Source organism: Gossypium arboreum, chromosome 10, assembly GCF_025698485.1.
Source record: "Gossypium arboreum isolate Shixiya-1 chromosome 10, ASM2569848v2, whole genome shotgun sequence".
NCBI classification, from domain to species: domain Eukaryota; kingdom Viridiplantae; phylum Streptophyta; class Magnoliopsida; order Malvales; family Malvaceae; genus Gossypium; species Gossypium arboreum.
In genome coordinates this window covers 22,645,856-22,658,880 of record NC_069079.1, presented here as the reverse complement: position 1 = coordinate 22,658,880, position 13,025 = coordinate 22,645,856, and the positions used below count along the sequence as shown (strand labels likewise).

General features: G+C 32.7%; 1 protein-coding gene across 1 annotated transcript; it reads left to right on the top strand.

Annotated features, from left to right (window-relative positions):
* Positions 1-8,199: 8,199 nt before the first annotated feature.
* LOC108489515 (ras-related protein RABB1b-like) lies at positions 8,200-12,497 on the top strand. Its single transcript, XM_017794124.2, has 6 exons — positions 8,200-8,523; positions 8,638-8,777; positions 10,147-10,229; positions 10,563-10,767; positions 11,042-11,110; positions 12,159-12,497. The coding sequence occupies exons 1-6, from the start codon at positions 8,478-8,480 to the stop codon at positions 12,249-12,251; spliced, it is 636 nt and encodes a 211-aa protein (XP_017649613.1). The 5' UTR covers positions 8,200-8,477; the 3' UTR covers positions 12,252-12,497.
* Positions 12,498-13,025: the final 528 nt, after the last annotated feature.

Genomic DNA, 13,025 nt, shown 5'->3' with positions numbered 1-13,025 from the left:
GACTCATGATTTGGAATTGGCTGCTATAGTGTTTGCTTTGAAGATTTGGCGACATTATTTGTATGGTGAAAAGTGCCGAGTATATACCGACCACAAAAGTCTTAAGTACTTGATGTCACAAAAAGATTTGAATTTGAGACAGTGAAGATGGTTGGAGTTATTGAAAGATTACGAGCTTATTATTGATTACTATCTGGGAAAAGCGAATGTGTTTGCCGATGCTTTAAGCAGAAAATTGCTATCTGCTTTGATAACTATGAACACTCGGTTAAAGATATCAAATGATGGTTCGATTCTAGCAGAGTTAAGAGCAAGACCGATGTTTTTACAAGAGATTTCTGAAGCTCAGAAAAATGATCAAGATTTGCAAGCCAAGAGAAAGCAATGTGAAGCTAATACGGGATCAGATTTCAGAATCGGTTCTGATGGTTGCTTGATGTTTAAAAATCGGATTTGTGTACCAAAAAATGATGAATTGATTCAAAAGATTTTGCATGAAGCACATAATGGTTGTTTGGCGGTTCATCCGGGAAGTACGAAAATGTATAATGACTTGAAGAAAATATACTGGTGGAGTGGAATGAAAAGAGATATTTCTGAGTTTGTATCAAAGTGCTTAGTTTGTCAACAAGTGAAAGCTGAACACCAAGTACCTTCGGGATTACTCCAGCCTATCATGGTTCCTGAATGGAAATGGGATCGGATTACTATGGATTTTATATCAGGGTTGCCGTTAACTCCGGGGAAGAAAAATGCCATCTGGGTAATAGTTGACAGACTGACTAAATCGGCTCATTTTATTCCGGTACATACGGATTATTCTCTTAATAAGTTGGCTGAATTGTATATCCGTGAGATTGTTAGACTTCATAGAATACTTTTGTCAATCATTTCGGATAGAGATCCGAGATTTACTTTACGGATTTGGCAAAAGTTGCAAGAGGCATTAGGTACAAAGTTAAATTTCAGCAAACTGATGGACAATCAGAGAGAGTAATTCAGATTCTTGAAGACATGCTCAGATGTTGCGTATTGGAAATTCAAGTTACTTGGGAAAGGTACTTACCGTTGGTAGAATTTGCTTATAACAATAGTTATCAGATGAGTTTGAAGATGGCACCTTATGAAGCATTGTATGGTCGTAAATGTCGGACGCCATTGTATTAGACTGAACTCAAGGAAAATCAGATTGATGGAGTTGATCTAATAAAAGAAACTGAAGAAAAGGTGAAAGTGATTCGAGATTGTTTGAAAGCTGCTTCAGATAGACAGAAATCTTATGCAAATTTGAAACGAAGGGAAATCGAGTTTCAAGTTGGTGATAAGGTATTTTTTAAAGTGTCTCCATGGAAGAAAGTCCTTAGATTTGGACGGAAGGGCAAGTTAAGTCCGCGTTTTATTGGACCATATGAAATAATTGAAAAAGTTGGACCGGTAGCATATCGGCTAGCATTACCACCTGAATTAGAGAAGATTCATGATGTGTTCCACGTATCTATGTTACGTCGGTATCGTTCAGATCCTTCACATATAATTTTACCGACATAAATTGAACTACGATCGGATATGACTTATGAAGAAGAACCGATTAAGACTTTAGCTCGAGAAGTCAAACAATTAAGAAATAAAAGTGTCGCTCTCGTGAAAGTATTGTGGCAAAAGCACAGGGTAGAAGAGACTACATCAGAACCTGAAGAAACTATGAGAAACCAATACCCACACCTCTTTACCGGTAAGATTTTCGAGGACGAAAATTCTTAAAGGGGGGGAGAGTTGTAATATCCTGAATTAGGGCCAATCGGATTAGTGATTTCATGATCACAAATCCGAGATAGAAATAATTATTTTATAATTATTTTGATGTTTATGATATGATTGCATGATTGTGTAAAAATTTCGTGATGAAATCCTATGCCTAAAGTGTTTAAATTGAAATTAGGGACTAAATCGAATAATTTGCAAAACTTGCATTCTAGGAGTTTTTAGTATGAAATTGTTTTGGAATATTAATGAGGAGGTCTTAAATATCAATTTGACCAATTTCTAAGTCTATGGACAAAAATTGGACATGGATGGAATTTTTGGAAAGTTTAGTAGTAAGAGCATTTTGGTCATTTAGTTATTAAAATGAATTAAAAACAAAATTAAAAGCCAATTTTTGTCCATATTCTTCATTAGGTCGAAATTTCAAGGGTTCTCCATGGTTAAGGTTTGTTTCAACCTTTCAAGCTCCATAGTAAGTGATTCCAAGCCCCGTTTTTAATATTCTTTACGTTTTTAGAATCCTAGTAGCTCGATTAAGCTTATGCTAGCAATAATTCAACATAGGGTTCATATTTGGAAAAATAGTGTTTTATGATATAATATGAGGTTTTAAATTATGTTAGACAACTTGTACTACTCGGTTTTAAGCGAAAACGAGTAAAAGGGCTTAATCGGTAAAAATACCTAATAGTCATAAGTACATGTTAGAGTGTGAATTTGATGTTGCCATAGAAGGGAAAAATGATCAGCATGTCATAAAACATAAGAATAAGGGATGAAGTTTAATTCCCGAGCCTAGGGATAAAAGTGTAATTATGCAAAAGTTTAGGGGTAAAAATGTAATTTTTCCAAAGTTCGTATTAAATGCTGTTTTGATGAATGTATGTATTAAAAAACATTAATTTGGCATTATAGATCAAGAGAAACGAGATTCAAGTCGCGATCGAGGGAAAAACAAAGTTTACGAAGAATAGGCTCGATTGCTAATAATTTTGTACCGAGGTAAGTTCATGTGTAAATGTAGTAACATAATTTTCATTTTAACCAATTTAATGTTGTTTATATGATATGATGCTGATTATTATCATGAAATATTATCCTTTGTGGTTATTGTTGAATAATATGTAATTATGTGAATTACTTAATGAGTATGAACTATCACCGAAGTATCAATTTCGATATTCCATGGAAGACAGCAAAGATGTGTGATCGAGGAAAACGCCCGTTTGAACCTTAGGAATAGATTAGAATACAAGTGACATGTCACTAGGATGGTTGAGTTCCGAACTCGTTGAGTTGAGTCCGAGTTCGTGAGATGTAACTAGGCATCCGAGCTCGTTGAGTTGAGTTGAGTCTGAGTTCACTTATGGGCGGGTTACATGGTAGCTTGGCTACATAAGTTCCGCAGGCTATTGAGTTTGTCTAGCTGCGGGTATGACACTTACGTTCATGACATCCGCGTATTCGAATTATATTCCGATGTGTTCAACGGGTGAATCTTACGTGAATAAGAAGAAGGCCTAAAACGAAGGTGACATGTTGGTAAGTGTGGTAAATGAGAAAATTTGATAGGTATATGCTTAAACCCTCGAGTTGAAAACTTGGTATGATGAAATCGTAGAAAGATATTAAATGTAAATGAAACATGAATGTCTTGGTGTTGTTTATGCAAATGATGTTTTATGTGAGATTGTGTGGTTATGTTACTTGCTATTTGCATGTGAACTTACTAAGCATTTGTGCTTACTCCCTCCTTTTCTTTCATTGTAGTTTTGACAAGCCGGCTTGAGATTCGGGATAGGTCGAAGACTCGTTCACACTATCCGAAGCCTTAAATTAGTAAAATGGCTTGTGTATTTTGAATGTGGCATGTATGGCAAAATACTCACTTTGTGTAATTGATCTTATGATATGGCTATGGTTTGGTAAGAAAAGGGTTTGTAAATGATTAGCCATTGGAATGGCCAATCTAAGTCATATTTGATGTTATGTATGTTTAAAATACTATTTAGTCCATGAAAATCCTTAGTAAAGTGAAATTTGCCATAAAATAGAATCTGACAGCAACAGTGATGTAAATTTGAAAAATCACTAAAAATAGTAGAAATGGAATTAAATGACGAGTAAGTTATGAAATTGAAGCTTAATTAGTCTATTTTCATATGGATTGAACAAAATAGGTATATAAATTATATTTTATGAGATATTTGAATTTTTGTGAAACAGGGCCAGAGTGATTTCTGGATCCCCTGTTTTGACTTTAAAAATTCATCATAAATTGTCAAAAAAAATTAGAAGTCATGCTTTATATGTACAGATTCCTTATTGAGTCTAGTTTTAAGAAACAAACTTCATAGTCATTTAAATTCATGCAGAGAGATATCGATTCATAATATACAGAGGTCGAGCAATGAACCACAAACAGGGAGACTTTAACTAATAAACTGTACTAATTGGCTTGACCAAAAATTCTAGAAAAAAATTAATAAATAGATATATGAGTCTAGTTTCAGAGAAAATTTAATGAATTGGATTTCGAGTTTCGGAACTAGAGATATGAATTTTTAAGCGACTGTGACGCAGATTGCTAGCTTGACTGGAAATTTTAAAAATAAATTGTTTGAGCTGTTTAAATAATGAATTAAGTCTGTTAACACCTCGTGTTCGACTCCGGCGACGGTCTCGGATACGAGGCGTTACAAAGGCAATGTTCTATGTTTGGAAATCTGAGAAATCGTGCCCTAACGTGTTGGGTTTCGGTTTTTCTTCATTGAACCAAATAACCGAATATCCTTTTATAATTTTCAAATGTATGAGCTTTTTGAGATTAAGACTTGGTTGTGGTTTCGAGGGTTTAAAGGGTCGTGTCCTAACGTGTAGGATGTGATACTGTATTCCTTCGAAACAAGAGAATTTTAGCGTCCAATTTGAGTCATTCAAATGTTTTAAAAGAAATTGTATTTCAAATTTTTTTTTTTTAAATTTTAGACGTAAGGACATTATTTAATCAATTTGGTACCAATTTTGGGCGTAACAAGGGTGCTAATCATTCCTCGTACGTAATCGACTCCCGAACCCGTTTTCTCAAATTTCGTAGGCCAAAATTGATATTTTAATAAAATATTTTATTAGGTAATCCGATCACACCTAAACAAAAAGGATTAGTGGCGATTCCATAATTCGCTTTTAAAGTCGATCCCCCTTTTTTTCAAACTTAAAAAAAAATAGTTTCGACATCAACTATAGGTCAAAAAACGAAACAAAGTAAGCATTTCAAATGCTTAGTAAGTTCATAAGATTTAAAACAGTAAACTAACCATAATTCATAACTAAACATATTGAAATAATTAATTAAACTCAACTACTTGTTACAACGTTTTACATTATCAATGATGGTTCATCAATTATTCCAATCATGTACCAATCCAACATTTACTTGTTATGTTAATCTAGTATCGTACAACAGAGTCGTCAACAATATACCATTAATATCGTTCCATTTACACAATGTACGTATCCATTTAGAACATATGTTATCATTAATCTGATATGACATTCTCCAGTAATAAGGTAAATCCCACATATAATCGAATATATATAACATTGTTTCAAGTAATATATGTATATATCATTCAAGACATTACCAACTACATACGCTATATCAATTCAATACCATTTATATCATTTAATCATCATATATTATTTGAATGTATTCTCATAATAATTTAAGACATTTCCCTTTTTCTGTTAATCCAACAACCTGATGAACATTAGTAATTCGATTTGGATACTTGGGTAATTACACCTCACCATGGAACACCGAAATGCTAAACAAATACACCACAAATGCAAACAAAGACACCAAAGTGCTTATGGAGGCACCAAAGATAAATTAGGGGAACAAAAGTACAATCAGAGGCACCAAAGTGCAATCAGGGCACCGTAGTGCAAATAAGAGCATGGATATGCTATCAAGAGCACCATAGTGCTAACAAGAGTACGAAAGTGCTATCAGGAGCATTGTAGTGCTATCAGGAGTATGAAAGTACTGTCAGGAGCACCGTAGTGCTATCAAGAATATGAAAATACTGTCAGGAGCACCGTAGTGCTATCAGGAATACGAAAGTATTGTCAAGAGCACCGTTGTGCTATCAAGAGTACGAAAGTATTGTTAGGAGCACCATAGTGCCATTAGAAGCACTTATTCAAAATTCAGTACATTCATCTTATCACAACATTTCCAATAACTAAAGCATATATCAAATTCATCTAAATATCGTGCAATACTCTACACAAAGTTTAATTAACCTATACATATCTAAATACCTTTCATTTAAGTCATATATCTCAGTAATTAATCAAATTCACACCAATATGATTCGATTAATCATTACCAGCTACCAATCCATTTATTAACATTTCTTACAAATTAATCCATTCGTATAAAAATTTACATTCTTTCGATGTTACGTATATTCCCATATTTATCATACATTTCAAGTCTTATTGAATTAATCCGTTTGATATTGAGACAATATATATACTTAGCAATATTATCTAAAAGGCAAATTAGAGTATTACAACTACATTATGAATTTAAAAATTAAGTCTCATATGAACTTACCTGACAAAAACAACAACGGATAAGGCATCAGGGACAATTCAGTAATTTTCCCTTTTTCTGTGTATATCCTCCAATTGTTGAAATTCTCCAATCTAAACCATAATTTAGTTCAATTATCAATTACAGCCCTCGTTTAACAGCATACTAAAGTTATATGACAATTTAATTTATCTATCGAATAATCCCTCAAGTTTTGTATTTTATTCAATTTAATCCCTAAAACCGAAACTATTATATCTTTCAAATTCAAGCTTTATTTTACAATTCAATTTCAATTACATCCCTATATAGCCGTCTAAATACATAAATTTTAGAAATTTCATATCAAACTTTACATTATTATATTTTAGTCCCTAAACTCAAAACGAACAAAAATTCACTATACAAAATAGTCTTATTTCATTTTCAAGCATCAAAATCTACCATTAACATTCAAAAACTTCAAATAACATCAATAGGAACTTTTAAAACTTTGATTAAGGATATTTAAGATTTACTATAAAACTTTATTATTAAACAATTTATTTAATACCTACAAATAAAGATTGAAAATAATAATAACAATGTCTTTATTAATAAACTAAATAAAGAAATAAAGACTGAAAATAATAATAGCAATTTCTTTAATAATAAATTAGATAAACAAATATGTAATTACAATCTCCCGATGACCTCCGATGATTTATCTTTCCACTGCTCAACATGGCAATGTGCAAAGGGGGTATACCCCTGCTCTTTTCTAATTTCCAATGCTTTCCTAGATTTGCTCTATTTGGAAATCAAATCTACTAAGGTTTTATTTACTTAAAAAGCCCTTTTTCACATAATTTTTCAACTTCTATACTAAATCAATCTTTAACTATTTTACAATGTCTTCTTAGATCTCCGAAATTGCAATACGAAATGCGATGTCACCTAATTTAATGATATTTTGGTCACATGAATTAATAGGTTGTTCTTGTATATTCTTAGAACTATGTTCTATTCACTTTTTTCTTTTTTGGTACATGAAAATAGATAAAATCATAACTAGACTAAACGATGTTAAGCATTTCAGAACAATCATCATGTAATCTTTGGAGAATTTCCTCTAAGGATTGCATATATCTATACCTACCCAAAGGCCTTGAAAGTGCCATTGCTGCCAGTCTATCGGCAACTTTGTTGCCCTCTCTGAATATACTCACTTTTCACGACACTTTTGAATAGTTTTTCTTTTTTTTCACTAGTATTTCTAGACTCCATTTCTATTCTTCCTCTTTTGAAGTAGAGACAAAGATACATTAATATCATTGAAGGTAGAAATAATATAGAGACCCCTATACTAGGAGTCGAATTATATTTTGCTCCTTCTACTTAAAAAATGGGTAGATTAATCTTATATGTTAGGTCAAATAGCAAATTGATCCTTTTATTAAAAGTTTCATTCATTTTTATTGTTAAAAAATTATCCTTGTATATTAGCATAAGGTATATGTGACGTGTCTAGTTATTTCATTAATTTTTAATAAAATGATCAATTTACTTTTAATATAATCTATAGAAACTAAATCGCTTATTTTTAATAGAAAAGACAAAATGTAATCTAACTCCTAATATATTATCTCAATAGTAATTTTAGTAGCTATAATTGAAAGTACCTTAAAAGTTAATATTTTTATTTCTTAATTGAGAGATAAAAGCTGAATTATCTAAAAAGGAAATTAATTTAAAAGATTAAATAAAAATATGTATAAAAGTATAAAAATAAAATTATTTAAAAAAATTCTAATTACTTTAAACTATAACTTACTAATTTTTTCAATGGAATAGATTCAGCCGATGTATCCGATCCCAATTATAATCGGCTCCGATTGAACACCCAACAATTTCCTCGTCCATGTAAAAGGAAAATAATTAATAATAATAATAAATAAATAAAAGCCTTAGAATTTCAACCAAAACTCAAACAGAAGCAACGACGAACAGTGAACCGTATCGTTCTTATTTCTTCTACATTACTCCTATGTCCTCTCCCTCTCTTTATTGTGAAAAAAAAAAATTCTGAGAGGGGGACGAACAACCTTGAATTCGACGACGCACTCAAACCATGTCTTACGACTATCTTTTTAAGTACATAATCATCGGTGACACTGGTAGCTTACTTCTCTGTTTGAAAATTTCCCAATTTGATTTTTCTTTTTTTTAAGTATCATTTAGAAATGCTTTCAAATTTTTTGGGGATTTGATTTGATTTTTTTGTGTTGCAGGTGTAGGAAAGTCATGTTTGCTTTTGCAGTTTACAGACAAGAGATTCCAACCAGTTCATGATCTAACCATCGGTGTTGAATTTGGTGCTCGGATGGTCACCATAGATGGCAGGCCCATCAAGCTTCAGATTTGGGATACTGTAAAAACCCTAACTCTTTAACCTTATATATACACACGCGCACTCTGTTGTGTTGTTTTCTGGAAAGGGTATTAAAATTTTAGAATTTTTAGCTTTGGCATATGAATAATTTAGGTTTAGAAGCCAAAGAGTGTTACGAAAGATTTTGGTTATTAAGCAAGGAACTATGGCTGTTGGGTCTAGAAGAACTTAGGGCTAGGGGCCCCCAAAGAATATGATTATGTGCTAAGTTTAGAGTAGAGTTTTGTCGGAATTGAAATTCTTTTTCCGACGAAAAGCGCAGTTTTATTTGTTTGTCTATTTGATTGGCTTTTAGTTGGCTTAATGGTGAGAGTAAACGGAGGTGAAAGTGAAAGCCTTTGGTGACTCGTTTTTCAGGGGATTATATTTTTGATGACATTAGGTATCTTTTAGTTGTTTTTGTGTAGGAACTCTACCTTCTTTCATGGGGAGGAGTCTATATTGGGTGGTTATTTATTCTTTTTTCGCTTGCTTCCTACTCAAGGAATGTGGAACCGTCGAAACTTAGCTTATTAATGAATTCAATGGCTTATGTTATCTCTAGTGCTATAAATGAATAGAGCATTCAGTAAGCAGTTTATAAATGGGTTTGGTTTAGGGTCATCATATTCATTTATTAAGTTTTGAACAAGATTTTAACACTTGTTAAGAAAACGAATGAGTTGAACATCAATAAATGTGACTTGTTTATGTTCACGAACAAGTTCAATAAGTTGTTCATAAACAAGCTTAGTAAATGCTTGCTGGCGTATTCTTCTTCTTTTTGCAAGCAGACTACATTTAGCTTAAGCATCTTTTAACATAATTCAAGTCTTGATTCGAATTTTATATCATTAAGAGCCATATATGGATAGATTAAAAGGAATCCAATGTTTATGATTTTCTTTAAAATGTTTATATCTAGGTAAAAATGGAGCCATTTTATGGTTGAAAGATGGAATTTAAAGAAACTGTAGTGGGAATCTACATCTATTTATATGCTTCTCTTTCCCACCTTTTTTTTCACTGCCAAATTTAAATGCTGAAAGTGTACCCAACAGAAAATGGTAATGTTAGTTGAATATTGATATTTGGGTTGTGATTAGTTCGTAAAGGTAGGCTAAAGTTTGAAACTTTTGAGGATATAAAAGAGAGCTTGGTTTCAATCAAAGCCAGATAAGTAGGCTGAGCTGAGCTTGAACAAGGTTTTTGCACTTTGGCTTGAGCTCATCTATTGCCCAGCTTGTTAACATCTAACTGAGCTTGTAGTTATCTCAACTATTTTTCTTTTCCTTCTTTTTTATTTTCTATTTCATTGTTCATCATTTTGATGGATTTGAGCCAGAGCTTATGCATGATTATATTTCAGGCTGGGCAAGAATCCTTCAGGTCCATCACCAGATCTTACTATAGAGGAGCAGCAGGAGCTCTTCTGGTCTACGATATAACCAGGTGAGAGACAGAATCGTCATTCGGTGCAGAATTAGTTGCTTTTATCGGTGAACTATTGGAGATTAGTGAAACCCTTAAAACAAGGTTGTAACGTGCAAGGATACTTAAGTAATAGGTGTAGATGAGTTGAAGGTTGCTTGCATCTCACTATTATAGCTTTTGCTTCAAGATCTTTTCTTACCCTTGGATTTTAGCAACTTTTATTTCCTCTCAGTTAGGATGCTAAGACTGGTTTCATTTATTTCTATTATAGGACTATCAAAGCTTACAAAACCTAGTTCTGGAACATTTGTAGTTTCTTATATCTGAACTGCAAATTTGTAAATTGACCAGGAGAGAAACATTTAATCATCTAGCAAGTTGGTTGGAGGATGCACGACAACATGCAAATCCAAACATGACAATCATGCTCATTGGGAACAAAAGTGATCTTTCTCACAGGAGGGCTGTTAGCAAAGAAGAGGGCGAACAGTTTGCTAAGGAAAATGGGCTTTTGTTCTTGGAAGCATCTGCTAGAACAGCTCAAAATGTTGAGGAGGTAAGTATTTTCCCCCCTAATGTGCGCATCAAAATTTTAGATCTAGCGCCATCATTTTATTTGGAATTTTTAGTGCTTTCTTCATTCCTTTAATATATTTTACTTTTGACTTGAGAACGAGTGTTGAGCCATATATTTAGAGAATCCGAGCATGTGTCAGATACAAGTATCTTGACCTGGATGGTTAAGGAAAAAAAATGAATAGTCAGAGCAGCATAGCTTTTGTTGAACTTTTGCTGAGCAGTTCTAACTGAAATTCTGAATCATTTTGCAGGCCTTCATAAAGACTGCTGCTAAAATCCTTCAGAACATTCAGGAAGGAGTCTTCGATGTATCCAATGAGGTAATAATCAAAAACATAAAAATGAATGAAATTCATCTTTCTCAACTGTGTATAGCAAAGAAGAAAGCCATTTTAGGGCTTGAAACATTCAACTACTTCAAGGTTCAATTGTAAGTCCATTTTTGTGAGGCACTTTATTGAAGCAAAAAAAATTCAGGTCAGGAGGGAAGGGGTGAAGGGGGCAACTTGCATTTTAATTAGACATACGGGAAAAATATATACCAAAATATTTTTAGTTGCACTTAATATAATAGAATATAATATTCTACTAACAATAAATATTTGATTCAATTTTTCTGTCATGGTTATTACATATCAAATTGAAAGAAACAAATGTGAGGATGACGTTTCTTTGAAATAAGTTTGGAGCTTATGCAGATCGTAAACAAATTTAATATTAATAATTAATTTATATGAAAGAATTAAATCCAAACACAATAGTAGAATTTCATATAGATATAAGAAGTAATAGTTGAATTTATGACTTTTGAGGAGAAGTTATGAGGGCCAGCCAAATACGAATTTAACATATACGCCATTGACTGCATATATACATCAAAAATCTTGAAAGTCAGAGGGACCATGGTCCCCTTTAACGGCCCCTGGCTTCGCCTGAAAAGATGTCTGGAACTGATTATACATTTGCCTGTATGCCCCCCTCGCTTCATTGAGGGGATGTCTAGAACCAAAGATACTCTCTCCATATAGAGGAGGGCATTGTTTCAATGGACTTTATAGCCGGAAACTAAAGAAAACCATGATTTAGCTAGTTCGACTTTCTGTAAGGGGGTTGATAAACTTGTTATATGTGGTTTGAACCTAGAATTATCGTCATTAATCGAGAGACGAGGTCACTTTCGATTAATTATTTTCTTTTTGTCAGAACCCTGATGTCTGTCTTCGATGTGATCAGCATTGTTTAAATTGACTTTCTTACATCTTGCAACTAAAGAAAAAAATGATTTAGATAGTTTGAACCATCTTCATTAATCAAGAGACAAGTTGAGTTTTTTACTCAGAAAGGCATTTTTCTTTGAAACTACTGCAGTCATCAGGCATCAAGATCGGGTATGGTCGCGCCCAAGGTCCTTCTGGTGCAAGAGATGGAGCAGTTGCTCAGAGCGGTGGCTGTTGTGGTTAATATAAATGCAAACTATCTCTTGAACCCTGTACTCTGTATTTGATAATTGTGTCCAATTTACTTTCATCAGGTTGCTTTGATGAATATATCCCTTAAGTTGTTGAATTTAGTAAGAAAACCCAATGTACAGTGTTAAAATCTTTTTTCTTTTATCCTTTCATCTTAGTTTAATGTGTAATTTGCACTGTAACATAAATGTTTGATGTTTGCCAACAATGTTCATGGCTAAGAAATGTCAGTTGAATATATTCTTCAGTCTGATCATGGTGAATTCCTCTTTTCTTTTAGTTGAATTTGAATAAAAAATATGTGAGAACTAATGCTACTGCATGATGCACATCACACGAGTTTCAAATTTATCAAATTAATGTGATTGTGGCATAATAATAAAACATATGAATATGATACACATGCAAAATGTATACGTGTGTAAATACTAGGTCCAAGAGGTAAAAGGGATATCTTTGCTTGTCATTTATTCAAGCTTGACTAAAAAGATTCAAGTTCGGCTCAAGTAGTGAAAGTTTGCAAATGACTCAAATTTAAACTCGACCCAAACAGTTCAGAAAATTTTTTCAATGTATTTTTATTATTTTCAACTAATATGGAAAAAATCCCAAAATTCGATTTTAATTTTCGATAGTAGTATGTTATATGGATTGTAGTGCTCGAAATGACTCATTAGAGTTAAATAGTCAATATTCCAGATTAGGTTCATGTAATAGTTGAATGTATTCTATGCAAGACTTCTGAATGAATTATATTCAATTTAAG